We start from the raw sequence: 15,281 nt of genomic DNA, 5'->3' as shown, positions 1-15,281 counted from the left end.
GTTACATTTTTAGGTTGAACATTTTTGGTATTTTTTTAGGCTGAACAGTACGAAATCAATGTTACTTTATATATATATAAATACAACAAAAAGAAGGTCCCATTCTTACTAAACTCAATGTACAAAATGCACACAATTTGCAAGCAATACGATCATAAAACCACAAGACTTAGAAAGCACTAACCAAAGAGGTCTCTGCCTCATCCTCTTCTTCCTCATCTTTAGCTTCTTCCATTTCCTCCAAAACCTCGGCCTTAGCTTCAGCAATTAGCTCTCGTATGGGCTTGTTGGAGTGAACCACTGACACAAATGGGTGCTAAAGACAGAGATATCCAAACTTTACTCAAACATATAGAGCATAAAACTCTAGCTATACAAAGTGCCTGTGTTTTCTTTTACCTGTAGCAACTGAGCAGTAGTCCAGCGGTTATCAACATTTTTGTCTAGGCATTTCCTCAAAAAGTCACTAAAATCCCTCGACCTAAAACAAAATTTTAGCAGAATTATATTTTCTTGATATCCAAGACTTATTTCATTAGGGATTAGCTTTGAGGGGGGAAAAAAAAAGCATCTTCCTTCGATAGGAGGCTTTAAAGACCTCTACAAGAAACAGAGTCCGAACATCTCTGTGTGATGCAATGCAGCATCCAGTAAAGTCTTCATTCACCAACTCCAAGTGTGTTGAATGCCTGTGTCAAAACCACATGCTGTGGTTCCTTTTGCTTTCTCCTATGTCACTATAGGACACAGTAGTCATGTAGGGGTCAGCCGGCAGAACCACTGATTGCAGGTGGAGACCAGGCATTCAACACACTCAGAACTGTGTCAGATGTGAACCCTTTCTTAGAGGCTATATCACTTTAACACAGAGGAGATCGAACATGCCATCTGCCGGAGAGGTAAGTATTTAAAGTCATCTATTGCAGTTACCTTGTAGTTTGCTTGGGGGGCGCGGGGTGGTGGTGGGGCTGCGAGTATCTGAGACAGCCTACATTTATATGAAAGAAGGTAGCTGCAATATCTCTGAGGCTAGCCTATGACTTGCTAGCAGGGATCAGCCCGAAGCAAGCACGCCCAAAGACCAACTCTAGATTCCATTGTTTTTTTAATTAATTTCAAAATCTTTGTCCTCATTTATTCATTCACCATAAGCTCTTCTTACCTTCTACAGGCTTGAGCACTTCTCTCAGCACTTGTGTACTGTGTTTGTTGCCCCACTTCCCAGTTGAATGATGGCCAGTATCATCCAACCCCTTCCTGTAATCCCAGACTGCCATGGACACACTCCCGGGGCTTAGCATCCTCTCACACATCCTCACAGTATTCTGCCTGGATCAACTCTCACACATCACCATGCTGGAAAGTGTGAGCACTGTAGAAGACAGCCTATAGCCTGACACTGGAGATAAACAAGCTGCAACAGGCTTAGTCACAAGACTGAAGTGGAAAATAAGACTATAGTTTATATTATGCATAATTAAATGTGGGGAGGAGAGCAGGGAAAAGGGAGGGGGGAGGAGAGCAGGGAAAAGGGAGTGGGGGGGGCTGAATGATTTTTGGGGAAACTAAAGTCAAGCTTTAAAATAGTCTTTTACTCCAATATTAACATAAAAGCTTTGTGAATAGTCTTGCTGTGATTGATAGAGAAATAAAAGGTTGAAATTGTTATCTTTTGTGGAGCTCTAGATACGCCAGCACTAACCACCTACCCAATAGCCTAGGCATTTAGTCACATGATCTATGCTGAAAGGGAATATCAGAACTCAGAGTGACTGCTCCTCCTCTTCTGCAGAGACCACATGACCAAAAATCGAGGCTTTTAGTCACATGACTAACACTGGAGGGAGCCTAATGTGACATTTTCTCAAGCAAAGTTAAGTAATTTAGGTTTTTTTTTTTTTTCCCTTTACCTCATCTGTCCTGGAAAGACACAACTTTATGTTAACATTTGAGCACAGGCCAACTTTAAAGGAAAGAAAAGTCGAAAAAAAATCTGTAACCCTTTCTCAGTACATTTACTTCCGTACATGCTCGCCCACAGTAAGCATGTGCAAACATTTTTTTTTGTTTTAATACAGATTAGATAATGAATGCCACCACCTGTCTGCTAGCTTTCCATTAGCATAACCAACAGTTATTTTATTTTTATTAATTGATATTGAGCATTGAACAAATGAAGAGCAATACAATTAAATGTAAATCACAGTAAAATACAAAAACACAAAGCTTTGAGAAGCGACTGTAGAAAAAACCCAAAACTTACCACCTAGAAGGTTGAGCTAATGTAGGAGGCTCAGATTTTGCAATCTTTAGCAACACTCGCATTGGGTTTAATTCGTGGTGTGGTGGCTCAATTTGAGCCATCTCTATTAAAGTCACGCCAAGAGACCAAACATCAGCTTTAAAATCATAAGGTTTATCCTTGGAGGTTTCACACATCACCACCTCTGGTGCCATCCTAAAAGAAAAGGAGAGAGATGTGAAGCACACCAACACTCAAAAGCCACACACCATAAAAATGTAATTCATGAAAAAAAAAAAAAAAAAAAACTGTGTAAAACTGTGAAAAGCTATGAAAAAATAATTGAGCTTATGTGCACTAACATTTGTTTGAGTAAGAACTACTTTTCTACCCACACAAAAGGGATATACAATTCAGCTTAAAGCTAAACTCCAGTCAAAAAGCTAAATAATGTTACTGTAATGTAATTGTTTACTATGCAAAATGAATAAAAAAGATTTTTCAAAAAAAAAAAAAAAGCTAAACACGTAGAGGAAATATATATCTATGAGATCTGTTTTACTTGCCAAATGATCTGTAATTCTCTCCATTTGTTCCTGACATTTACACCGCTCTTCTGCACAGCCAGCCTTGAGACCTGGCTTTTCTCAAACACGTACGGGCCTGATCTCTGCTACCAGCCTTAGAATGGACAATAAAAGGAGAGGCAGCAGACTGATGAGCTCATTTCTCTGTTTTCCTGCATGCCCCTTGTTAGCACATGAGCCCTGTAGTATAACTAATTGTCTCCTTGGGCTGCATCTCCCCTTCCTAGCCTGAGCTCTGTTGTTCAATGGATTAAAAAAGGCTGATTTCAAGTAAAATACACTGCTTGTATTTAAGAAAATACAAGGTCTATTATTAATTACAAAGCTGCATTAAAGTGACATTGAACCCTCAGATTTTTTAACATAAAACAATACTGTAATGTGTGCCTTACTTGCTGCTCTTCCTTTTAAATCTGTATCTGTTCTCATGCTGGGCAGAACTTCTGTTTTGCAGGTGACTGCCTTGTCTCTTAATTGGATACATGGTGTCTGTGTGTAGGTTTGCAACCTGAGCCAGCACTACAGGAAGAGGCACTCAGCTGCAAAGGGAAGTTCTCCCCAAGCATGAGAAGACATGAGGATTTAAAAGGAAGAGCAGCAAAGAGAAGGGAAACTACCATGGATTACAGTAATGCACACATTACAGTATTGGTTTATGTAAAAAATCCGAGGGTTTAATGTCACTTTAATCGGTGTCTTTAAAAATCTACACAGAGTTCAGATTTAAATCAAATGAATGCGGAATATACCTTACTGTATGGTGATTTGCCTATCTCTAAAAGCCCTTACAAGGCTTTCCAACCGAAGGGTTGTTTTTTTTTTAGCTTCCATATTCCAAAACTCTACGAAGACTAGAGTAATTAAAACCTACTTCGTGTCAGGTTGGTTAAAGATGGGTCAATTTTGGAATGATTTAGTGAAAACTGAATGAACACAAAATTACCTTTCAACATGCGAGACACATAAATGATCACTGAAGAACTTATGGTGCGCTCTCTACAGGTGCATAGACCATTTATAATCAGTGACTATCCTCTGGTGCTTGCAGAATAATGCCCCTGCCACACTGATGTTTTAGTTTATGGGGAGAACTGGAGCACCAGATAAATTTTATGCCAAGACAGGGAGAACGCACAAAGCCCTTGCAGACAGTGTCCCAAGTGGGGCTCAGACCCAGGATCCAAAGCTGCAAAGCCACACAATGCCATCAAAAAACATATCCATTAGGTTGGCAAATAAAAACCAAACTAACAGCACATACCAGTAAGGAGTACCGATGAAAGAATCTCTCCTCTGTAATGTTCTAGTATTCTTAGCAGACACTCCAAAGTCAGCTTTAAGGAGAAAAAAAAACCAACACGATTATGCATTAAGATCAACCCTTTTAGAACTTTGTAGTACTTAAATCATTGCATACGCCAGCCACCCAAAAATTTCAGAGTGTAGTAACTAACTACTCATTAAAGCTTGTATACATGAAAAACTACACGTCTCAACTAAAGCCACAACAAAAAAACTTGGATGTTGCCGCTTCCCAACACAGTACGATAGCTCCCTTATTTCCTGCAATGAAAACATGTGCCAGCAGAAAGAAATGTTGGTATTCTTATATACACAAACACGATATTCAATTTATTCCAAAGTTGATATAAGTAAGGTTACACAATGCTGATATTCTATAAGAAGTATGCACACACATACTATGTATTTTTTTAATGGATTTCAGAAATCCGATCTTTGTGAAAGAAGGGGCTATAGGTCTGAAAAGCCTAATAAGGCTCGGAAATAAGTCCACAAATGGAACTCTGCAAGATGGTGTCCTCTGGTTGACAATGAACAGCATAACTGTTATCAGACCCTCGCAAAATCAATGACCATGATTAAATGTCTGTTGTCCAAGCTGAAATCTAGCTAAAATAAGTGCTGATTAAGAGTCCGTTCATACCCGCACAATGAAGGAACGCAAAGCTCAGTAACACACCATACATGCAATTCAGCGCTTTTTATTTTGAATGGCACCCCAATGCGCCTGTGATGCAATACCATACACTGCACCGCAATGCATGATGTAGGTTGTGGTGTGTTGTATAAAAAAACAAACAGCAAGACGTGTGTTAAGGTGCATTACAGCCCATTCCTTTTGGATTGGTTGCTTAACACAGTGATGGGAATTTATCAAAACTGGAGCAGACAAAATCTGGAGCAGCTGTGCATGGCAACCAATCAGCATCCACCTTTATTTTCAAAGCTTACCTGAACAAAGAGAGAAGCTGATCGGTTGCCATGGACAACTGCTCCAGATTTTGTCTGCTCCAGTTTTGATAACTGTGTGCCTTAAAGGAGAACTATGGGGTCAGGGCTTTTCCCCATAGTTCTAATGGTCACGGGAGAACACAAACTAGCGTCCTCCCGTCACCCAAAGCTCAGTATAGCAAAATAAATGACAAACGCACTCATCAATTCGTCACCAGCTTAACAGCAAAGTGTGCATGGAATGGGCTTTAAACAGTAAAACAGCAAAAGGTTTTCCTGGCACACTCACAAGCTAGCACGTAAAAAAACTTGTCTCACCACTAGGGTTAAAAACAGAGGTTTGGATACATGCGACAGTTTCATTGTCACACGTCGGCTCAGATTATGAGGCTGAGTGAAAATCACTCGCCTCATAATTCTCCTTTAACACATGAAAATCGGTGGAAAATGGCACAGTGCGATGAGGCGTAAACAGGCCTTAATAAAACAGCCACGTGTATTCCTACAAGAGCCTTTATATATTTATTTCTGATCTGTGTGGTAATCCAGCAGGAGACATGTTTGCCTTTGTGCAGGAGTTTCCAGTAATAAAGACTGGTCACTGGTGATTGCTAGTTTGCATATGATCAGCTCTCCCAGATTCAGAAACTAAGCCAAACTTACAATAGGTTATATTAAGAGATCCAAACGCTCTGACATTTTTGTTTAGACTGGAGTGGTTGCTTGATCAGTTAGTTGGCATGGCTTAAATTAAAACTTAATAAAAGTAAAAGTGCCAATAGTAAAATTTTTCCTGGTATAGATGCAAAGTTTAAAAGTTTTACTAGGACTAAAGATAATGGAAAATATAGAGAGGGATTTTTCTACACACAAGGAACTTCCTGCAAGAAATGTCATAGGATTTCCCAAGGTGTCATTAATCTGCCAACAACTCTTCAGACTGAGCCCCTGGAGACATCTCTATCTTGGGAGTGAGTGAACATGTATGCAATAGATTTGGCCATACGCAGTGATTGACATCTGCTCAGGCCAACCACAGATTTGTGACACACACATACAGCATGTAGGAGTGAGTGATCAAGAGCTACACACATATGCTAGTGTCTTCTTCAAAATACTGCACCCTTCAGTCTTCTGTCAATTGAGATGCAAGTGAGGTAGCCCATGAACAGCTAGAATAGGACCCTGTTCACATAATTGCATTGCTGTAACTTCTGCAATAACGAAAGGTGTGGTAGCATATGATACCTGCGTTGGTGCACTGCAGGGCCATTTATTTTTAATGGAACCCTAATGGACCTGTGTTGCAGTGCACTGTAATGCACTAACAAGCATTGTGGTATGCTGTGTTCAAAAATACAGTACGATTTCAGATCCTTTCTGGTACAATGGCCGCCCATATAGATGAATAGGTCGCCTTAACATGACAAGTGGTAACTGCACTGCAACAGACTGTCCTGGTGTGAATGGGCCCTAAGAGCAGAGAGGGTCTAAACACAAATCTTTTTCTAACGATAATCTGCATGTGTGTTGCCATTTTAGTCTAGATTCACTAGAACAGGCCGCCGGATAAATAAATGCAATCATAGGCACATTTCTATTAAATGGATTCACAGACTTGAAAAACGTCATATTCTGCAGCACTCTTTGGATTAGCAGTGTTTACACATACGGGGAGCTGATGTACAGACTTACATATTCCAGACTGAACTAAATTTACTTAAATCACTTACCCAGCTTCACATCACCATCAATGTTGAGCAGGATGTTTCCGGCTTTTAGATCCCGGTGAATGATTTTAGCTTCATGTAAATAAACCAATGCCTGCAAGGTCTGCTTACACACCACTCGGATCTGAGGTTCTGTCAATGGACGCTCCAGCTCTGAAAACAGAAAGCACAGCAAAAATCCACCAATACTTAACTCAGGGAATGCTCTGGTCACACCTAGTCCTGCCCACTGCTTTCTGGATTGACAGTACTGCCTCCATTGCTGAAACCCTGACACTGTGAGCTGCAGTGTCTGGGAGGGGGAGCAAGTAAGACATGAAGAAAGACTTGACTTACTTAGGGGAGGTAAAGGAAGCTTTCTGTTCATTTTATGAGGCTATACTCCTTGGGTACTTGTTTAGATGTCATACAAGAGCCTTTAGTTTTCAGTTAATGTAAAAAAATAGAATGTTATTTGTAAACACCGTAAAATCCTTTTCTCTGCATTCATTGAAGGACACGGCAGAGATCTTTACATCTTGACCAGAGGGTCCTATTACGCTACCCTTAATATTACACCAACAATACATGCATCTGGGGAATTAGGTTGGACAATTTTCTACAGCCTCAGCTCTATACCCACTCAACCTCAATTGTATTTGTACAGATAAGAGCGTTCTCTCCTTATGTATCTTGCTGGTTATTTTGTACTTTCAAAATACAATAAAAATTATTGAAAATAAAAATGTCCTGTAGCAAACTCTTAATTTCTCCCCCTAGTGCTATATAGAACATCAAAGCACATGCATAAAGTTTATAGTAAATCTTTTGTTTTGTTATAAACCACACAAATAATGTGATTAAACTTTCTATTAGAATATAAGTTTTCATAAGCCTTGAATATTGACAAATGCAGACTTACCTAGCATGACCGCATCTACTGCTCCTCCTGCACAAAATTCAATAAGGATCTATAAAAAAAATAATAATAATAATTTTAAAAAAATAATGTACTCTAAATGGACTGTTCTATTAAGTAAATTATATACACCGATCGGCTATAGCATTATGACCACCTGCCTAATATGGACTAGGACCCATTTAGCCTCAAAAACAGCCCTGACCCATCAAAGCATGGACTCCACTAGACCTCTGAAGGTATGCTGCGGTATCTGGCACCAGGTTGTCAGTAGCAGCTCCTTTAACACCTGTATATTGTGAGGTGTGGCCTCCATGAAATGGACTTGTGTTTCCAGCACATCCCACAGATGCTCGATTGGATTGAGATCTGGAGAATTTGAAGGCCAAGTCAACACCTCAAACCACACGGGCCAGCTTTCTCTCCCCAAGTGCATCACTGAGCCTTGGCCACCCTTGGCCAACAAATGGTTTTGATGTACTCAGTACTTGGTTTGGGCCCCTTTTGCAGCAATTACTTTTGCACGATATTCTAATTATTCGAGTTTCACCTGTATATGAATGTTTATATTCAGTAACCTCAACCAAATGTTTTCTGCAGCAGCCAGGAGATATTCTGATCATTAAAAAATATGTTTTAGTTCATGTATTATATTTTTAAACTACATGCTTGAGAATACTTCACAGCTAGGGATGAGCGAATCTGCCCAGGTTCAGTTTGTGGGAGGTTCAGCAAAACCTGCGCTGAGTCCACAAACCCTATATTTAAAGGCAAAACCCCACTGAAGTTTGTGGGAGGAGAATCTTGTTATTTTCCTCTGGCCATTTTCAAGGATAATAAGTAAGCTATTGTCGAAATAAAAAAAAAAAAAAGGATGTAGTTCTCTCAGGGCAGAGAGAAAGTATCCATCAGCTAAAAACATTAGCACAAATCTGTGGTTCTCCATAAAATTGGGCTGGTGAACTGCATTAGATTGGTGGGTCTGCAAATTGCAAACAGACTAGCTTCGGCTCGAACCCATGTCCGACCTGAACCTGAATCTTATGCCTAACCATAGCTTCCAACAAGATTGAGGTTTGGTTTGGCCATTCTTATACATGGATTTTTATTTTTTAAGCCAATCTGTTTTCAGTTTACTCCTCTGTAAGAAGGCCCTGTCTCTTTTCTTGGTCTTAGGGTTACTGTTAGAGCCTTACTGTTGCTGAACATCTGCTGATGATCACCTTACACAATTCATTGGCCCAGGTTCTAAGAGTAGGCATCTACAAACATCCACAGACAACCGCTAGATGGCCCTGGGTTCTCAAAACCAGCTGCAATGGTCAAACTCTGGCCTACCTCCTCCTGCCATACCCTTCAGCTACATATTGGCTGCAAAATGCAATGTGTGCCCTTGATAATCAGAAGAAAAAAGCAAGCTCTGGGTGATATTTGATATTTTGTACAGAGGTGCACCGAAATAGAATTTTGAAACAAGGAAAATATATTTTTTTCTAACCTTTTTATTTTTTCTAAACTTTTTTAAAAATATATTTATTTTTATTTATTTATATTAAAAGGTTTTTAACTTTACTGCTGAGGGCTGTGGTGAAATATCAGGGGTCTAAACAGATCACTGATATTTCCCTTTGAAAATAGAAAAAGAGATTGAGATTGAGACTTTCTGCAGGCCGTGATGAATGAACAAGAAGCCTCTATACTGAGTGTTCCTGTTCATTCATAACTTGTGGAGATAGTATGTTTACCATGTCCACAATCATGAATGCACAGGGAGTGATGTAGAGCACTTCCTGTCCATTCATAATTGTGGACACAGTAAATATACTATGTCCTCAATTATTTACAAACAGTCAGCAATCAGCTGATCGCTGAGTGCTTGTACCCGCTCTACATCCCGACTCACTGTCACAGGAGGCTGGGCTGGCAGTGGAGGAGGAAAGCTCGGTCTATTTTGACAGCCGACTCCTCCCCTGCACCACTCTCTATCCTGATCTGTCACAGGAGGCTGAGCGGAGCAGTGCGGGAGGAGAGCTCAGCCTCCTATGACAACAACAACAACAGTGCTCTCCTCCCTAACCCGCTCGGCCTCCTGACAGTTTCTCTCCTCCCTGCTTGACGCTGCGCTGTGTCAGAAGGGACATAGAGCAGCGCCCAGGAAGGAGAAGAGAAACTAGGAGTGCACTGCAATTTTTGCCGAAAGTTGCCATTTCCGCCCGATATGTTCTGGCACCTGAAATTCCGGTGCATCCCTAGTTTTGTACAATGCATTGGATGTTTGGGATACCAGCCTGCTCCGTGAGTAATCTCAAGGTATCTGCTAGTAAAAACACCTGTGGCCACTTTAAAAGGTAAAGGGAGTCATAAACCATGCGATGTCTGGTTCTCTTTGAAGGTGGAAGCACACATTGTAGGTAACTGTCTAAAGTCAGTCAAATCTATATAAATAGAACATTACAAAGCATAACAGAATCTTGCACCGATAACATAACGGAGACAAAAACATGACACCAATGTGTTACTTACCCAAAGGTTATTTTCAAAATAAAAAGCATCCAGTAATTGGACTATGTTTGGGTGATCACACGATGCCAAAATATCGATTTCCACCATGTAATCTTCAAGTTCATCTTCAGACTTTGTATCAATGACCTTCGCTGCTGCTAAAATGCCAGTCTCTTTATTCTGGGCCTGAGGAAAAAAACAAAACACCAGAACAGTCTGGTTAGTGCAGTGATAACACATTCAGGTCTATGACTATTCTGATATTTGGGTCAATATTATATTAGCAGATTTTTTGTCTGCAAAAAGAAACAAATACACAGAATTTAACTGCAATGACATCACCACCATTTTTTATATACAATATATATAAATATGTAAGGTCAGAGTCAAGAGACTGCAGAAATGGATACACTGACACTCATGGATAATCAAAGTTTAAATAATAAAAAGTGGCAAACTCAGGAGTTAGATCTTTAAAATGCATCCAAAAACTTTAACTGTTAATAAAAATGTATCTTATTTGTGTATCACTCGGCTGTAGATCCTCAAATCATCTCTGAATTGGTGCCGACACTGTCCTTCCTTCTGGAGGGTGGCTACTTTTTTCCCCGTGGTCCCTGTATGTGTTATAAAGTAGTTACCGCTCCAAGCACACTCCCATGATGGACTACAATCTCATGTTTAGTTTACTTATTTGTATTGAGATTGTAGTCCATCACTGGAGTGAGCTTGGAGCGATGGCTGCTTTATAACACTCAGTCACCATGGGAATGCTATGCATGGTCACATGTCCTAGTCACATGTGCCAGAAATCAAGGAAGTAATAGGAGAGCTAGTAATCTGCCATTAGTAAACATGGCCCCGATCAGAAGACTGGGGAAGAAAAGAAGAAATAAGGTATGCAAAGAATACAAAGCCAGCAATTCCCTAGAAGTATCTGTTTGTATATTGTCATTACTAAAAACATTTCTAACTGCGTGTTTGTGGTTATTTTAGAGAAACGGGTAATGGTCCACTTTAGTAAAAACTATATATTTTGGGGTCTATTAATAAACGTTTTTTTACACAAGATTCACACATTTTTCTAATCTGCCTCAATTGGAAAAATGTGTGAACCCTGGGTGAAAGTTGTGCGACTTTTGTTCAGGAATAGTACCTGAATGGAAGGCGTGTCTCGTATTGCTACAGGTTGTGAGCTCTATATGGTGACGGTCTACTAAAAAGGTTCTGGTAGCCAAATGTGAAGTGTTGATTTACCAGATGAGAACTGCTTGGAAGCTCTGAACTATGAGGCCTGAGAGAAGAGGGTGTCTCTGGACTCTTCCTGGCTAATGATTCTTGTACCTTTGGCACTGCTAAACTTCTTATTTATCTATAAAAGTGAATTGTTAATGGATGTGAAGAAAGCGAATTACGTTAGGCTGAACTCACACATTTAAGGCCTCTTTCAGATGAGCGTGTCAGGAGAGGATCTGTCAAGAGATCCTCCCCTGATCACAGCAATACGGAGCGGATGTCACCGCTGGGACATCCTTACCCATACAGTTTATTCCTCAATCTTGTGATGGAGGGAAAAAACAAACTGCAGGACCCCATGTGTCTCTATGTGGAATCGGAAGTAAATGGACGTGTGTCCATTTACATCAGATTACCCCGGTCCGGCAACGATCCAGTCCGTTGAAACGGATCTCTGATCCGTTTGTTTTTCTGGACCTAGATGGAGCCGGGGCTAACGCTCATCCGTTTACACACGGCTTACCATAGACTTGCATTGAGGTCCGGCTGAAAAACTGACAGGCGGACACGATCGGACCGCTCATGTGAAAGGGATCTAAGGGTGTTATTACACAAGTAGCAGTTAGGCAGGCTGTATATTTAAAAGTGGGCTAGGAAGGCTCCAGAAGGCATTAAAAAAAAATAAAAAAGACATGTACCTTCTTTTTCAACACAACCCACAGATGGTTCACATCTGTACATTGCGGTGCGCTGGTAAGGTACACTGCACTTTGTGTTAAGGAAAATTGGATATTTATTGACTACAGCGGCGGCCCAATCTACTTGTCCCTCATGACAATCTACCGGTACAAAAAATTGTTTTAATTAAAACCATATTTAAGCGTGCTAAGAAGCACTTCTGACCAACGAGTGCTTGCAATTTGCGAGCGAAATTCAAAATCCATAGCACAGGGTTGTGCTTGACGGCAGTACGGGGTACAGATACTAGCCCCATACTAGCAGAGGGGAAGGACTGTTCACCGAAAGGTAAGTATAGCGGGGGGTGATGGAGCCAGATTTGAGCGGGTAATTCTATTTTGCCAAATCACTTGGAAAAGTGAACGTACCCTTTAATGCACATTGTGTGTGTAAAAGAGCAGATGGTGGGGGCAGCAGGGTTGGTTTTATTTTTATTTCATAAATGTTTTACTTTTATTAGGTTTAACTTTTTTTTATTATTATCTTTTACTTTTTTTCCACTTCATTTTATTCCTATCACACAGGGGCTTACAAGCATAGAGGCGGGACCTATGTATCTCAACGGACTCCAAGAAACAGATTTTATGGCGAGCATGAGTTCATGAGATGTACGTGAATATATGTATAATGTATATATTCATTTGTTGGTCCTGTATAGATTTGCTGGACTGAGATACAACGCAGCTTTTAAACATCTAGATTGACAAGCCCTTCCTTATTCTAACAAATCGAGCAGCTTAACGAAGTACTGACTATAACCCAATGACTCACACAGGATAACGGCAGCTAAGAATCTCTCACAATGTTACAATGATGTTGTGTCACTGGGATGAAGTCATGTCTGCCGATACGTCAAGATGTGATGAAAGCTGGCTGGGAGAGAACATGTACTGAGCACATCAAGCTTAAAATAAACATTCCACTGGCTTGCCTGCTTTAGGATAACCCTCATTTACACAATCCTTCCTTCCCTTTTCTGCAAACAAGCACACTTTTTCCTGAATGTTCACAGCTTGTCAACTGCAGTGGAACTCAAAGCCAAATTCCTATTCTACTTTTTCTGTACATGGTGGGGAAGGTTAGAACCTATGTCAGGTTTTCATTGCTGTCCGTGTCCCAGTTAAAGTAATTTCAACTCAAGTCATGAGAGGTCTACATGACAACAGGAAATGAGGGGCGATCGATCCAAAGGGTGCATATACAGCAATGGAAGAAACTCTGTCATTTTCTTAATGTTGTCCCTTTAGAGTGGAGAGGAATTAGAACACCGGTTTTTACTGCTGTCTGCAGCCCCCTTAGGGAGATTCACCCTATTTGTTCTGTTGGTCGTCATCACGTAGAGTTAAAGAAAATCCAACATTTTTGGTTGTCACTAGAACAGATGGGAAATCTTCCAATGAGAACACTAGTCTCATTGGAAGATGACCATGCTGATCACCAGGGATTTCCACTCACTTCCAGTTGTGGCTATCAGACAGGAAGTGAAGTGAAATCTGCCCAATGGGACAAAGATGGCAAAAAAAAGCTAATAGGGGTTATAACTGAAATATATGTAAAAGGACAGAGTAGAGAGACTGCAGACATGGATAAACTGACACTCATGGATAATCAAAGTTTAAATAATAAAAAGTTTAAACTCACTAGCAGTAGATATATGCAAAAACACAGGGGGCTTTAATAACCCTTTAAATAATAAAAAGTGGCAAACTCAGGAGTTAAATCTTTAAAATGCATCCAAAAACTTTAACCATTAACAAAAATGTATCCTCAAATCATCTCTGAATGGGTGCTGACACTGTCCTTCCTTCTGGAGGGTGGCTACTTTTGTTCCCCATGATCCCTGTGTGTGTTGTAAACTAGTCATCGCTCCAAGCTCACTCCCGTGATGGACTAAAATCTCACGTTAAGTTTACCAGTATATATCGAGAGTGTATGAATTCAGAGATGATTGGAGGATCTACAGCCAAGTGATGAACAAATGACACATTTTTGTTAATAATTAAGGTACTTGAATGGATTTTTAAAATGCAACTCTTGGGTTTAGTGTCACTTTAAGAAATGCCCCCTTATTCTTGATTTGTCTGGCTTGAGACATGAAACATGACAAAACCCCCTGAAGTGGCCATGACAGCCCATTCACCGACTGAAACTCATTTTTCACGGCAAGAAAAATACTTTAATAGATTCAAAGCTGCTACTAACACCTGCTGCCAGATCATACAATGGCAAAGCCCATCTACAAACTGAATTCCAAGAACCTCAGTGGTGGAAGTGATCATTTATAAGATATATATCCTAATTTTTCTGAATCCTGGGTTTCTAAGCCCGATACCTCTACTTCCCTTTGTACCAGTTCATATAAAAGCTACAAAGATTAGGAGAGGAATTTATCAAAACTGGAGCAGACAAAAACAGGAGCTGCTGTGCATGGCAACCAATCAGACTCTCTCTTTCATTTGCAAATCTTAACTGAACAAACCGAAGAGAGAAGCTGATTGGTTGCCATGCACAGCTGCTCCAGTTTTTGTCTGCTCCAATTTTGATAATTTCCCCGCAATGACTTGAGAACTCCAATATTGCAAGGAAGTAATACTAATCACAACTGTGCGACGCCAAGTCAGACGTGTATGTGTTTACACTCGCAATGTTTGCGATCCAAAACGCTGCTAAACAAAGACAATTTTATGTTTGTCTTCTTAGGCTGGCCCTGTGCCTCCTGTCATCACAGACACAGGAATGTTTACTGTACTTGATGCACAAATATTTACATATGAACGCTGGAATAACAGCTGAGCCCATAATATCAGAGTTAGCAGCGCACAGCGGCAAAAGTGTCATTGAAAATCAACCACGCGTTGGTCTTCACACCATTTCAACAATATAACAAACACACGACAGTCCTTGTGAGATCTGTTTACCTTGATGGGACATAGGTCAGCAGATTGACTTAGGAAACAGCAATCTAAATAGTTTAGTTTATGCTAAAGTGGACTGTGCATGAAAATGGTGCATTTATTTGCCAGAAAATCGCCAACCCCCCAATAAAAGACAATTATTTTAAATTAATAAAATAAAAAGGGGTTGATCTCACTCTG

The 15,281-nt window shown here is 40.2% G+C and overlaps 1 protein-coding gene across 1 annotated transcript in view; it reads right to left on the bottom strand.

Annotated features, from left to right (window-relative positions):
• Positions 1–15,281, bottom strand: part of SLK (STE20 like kinase) — a 59,266-nt gene that overhangs the window by 23,333 nt on the left and 20,652 nt on the right. The window contains exons 2-8 of the mRNA XM_018569065.1: positions 10,234–10,398; positions 7,714–7,762; positions 6,816–6,965; positions 4,091–4,163; positions 2,264–2,458; positions 400–481; positions 185–316 (exon numbers count right to left, since the gene is read on the bottom strand). Of these exons, the coding sequence (XP_018424567.1) occupies positions 185–316; positions 400–481; positions 2,264–2,458; positions 4,091–4,163; positions 6,816–6,965; positions 7,714–7,762; positions 10,234–10,398 (846 nt within the window). The remainder of the gene's footprint in view (positions 1–184; positions 317–399; positions 482–2,263; positions 2,459–4,090; positions 4,164–6,815; positions 6,966–7,713; positions 7,763–10,233; positions 10,399–15,281) is intronic.

The sequence above is a fragment of the Nanorana parkeri genome, unplaced genomic scaffold (genome assembly GCF_000935625.1).
Source record: "Nanorana parkeri isolate BGI_ZX_2015 unplaced genomic scaffold, ASM93562v1 scaffold1282, whole genome shotgun sequence".
Lineage (NCBI taxonomy): Eukaryota > Metazoa > Chordata > Amphibia > Anura > Dicroglossidae > Nanorana > Nanorana parkeri.
This window is presented reverse-complemented; position numbering and strand designations above follow the sequence as displayed.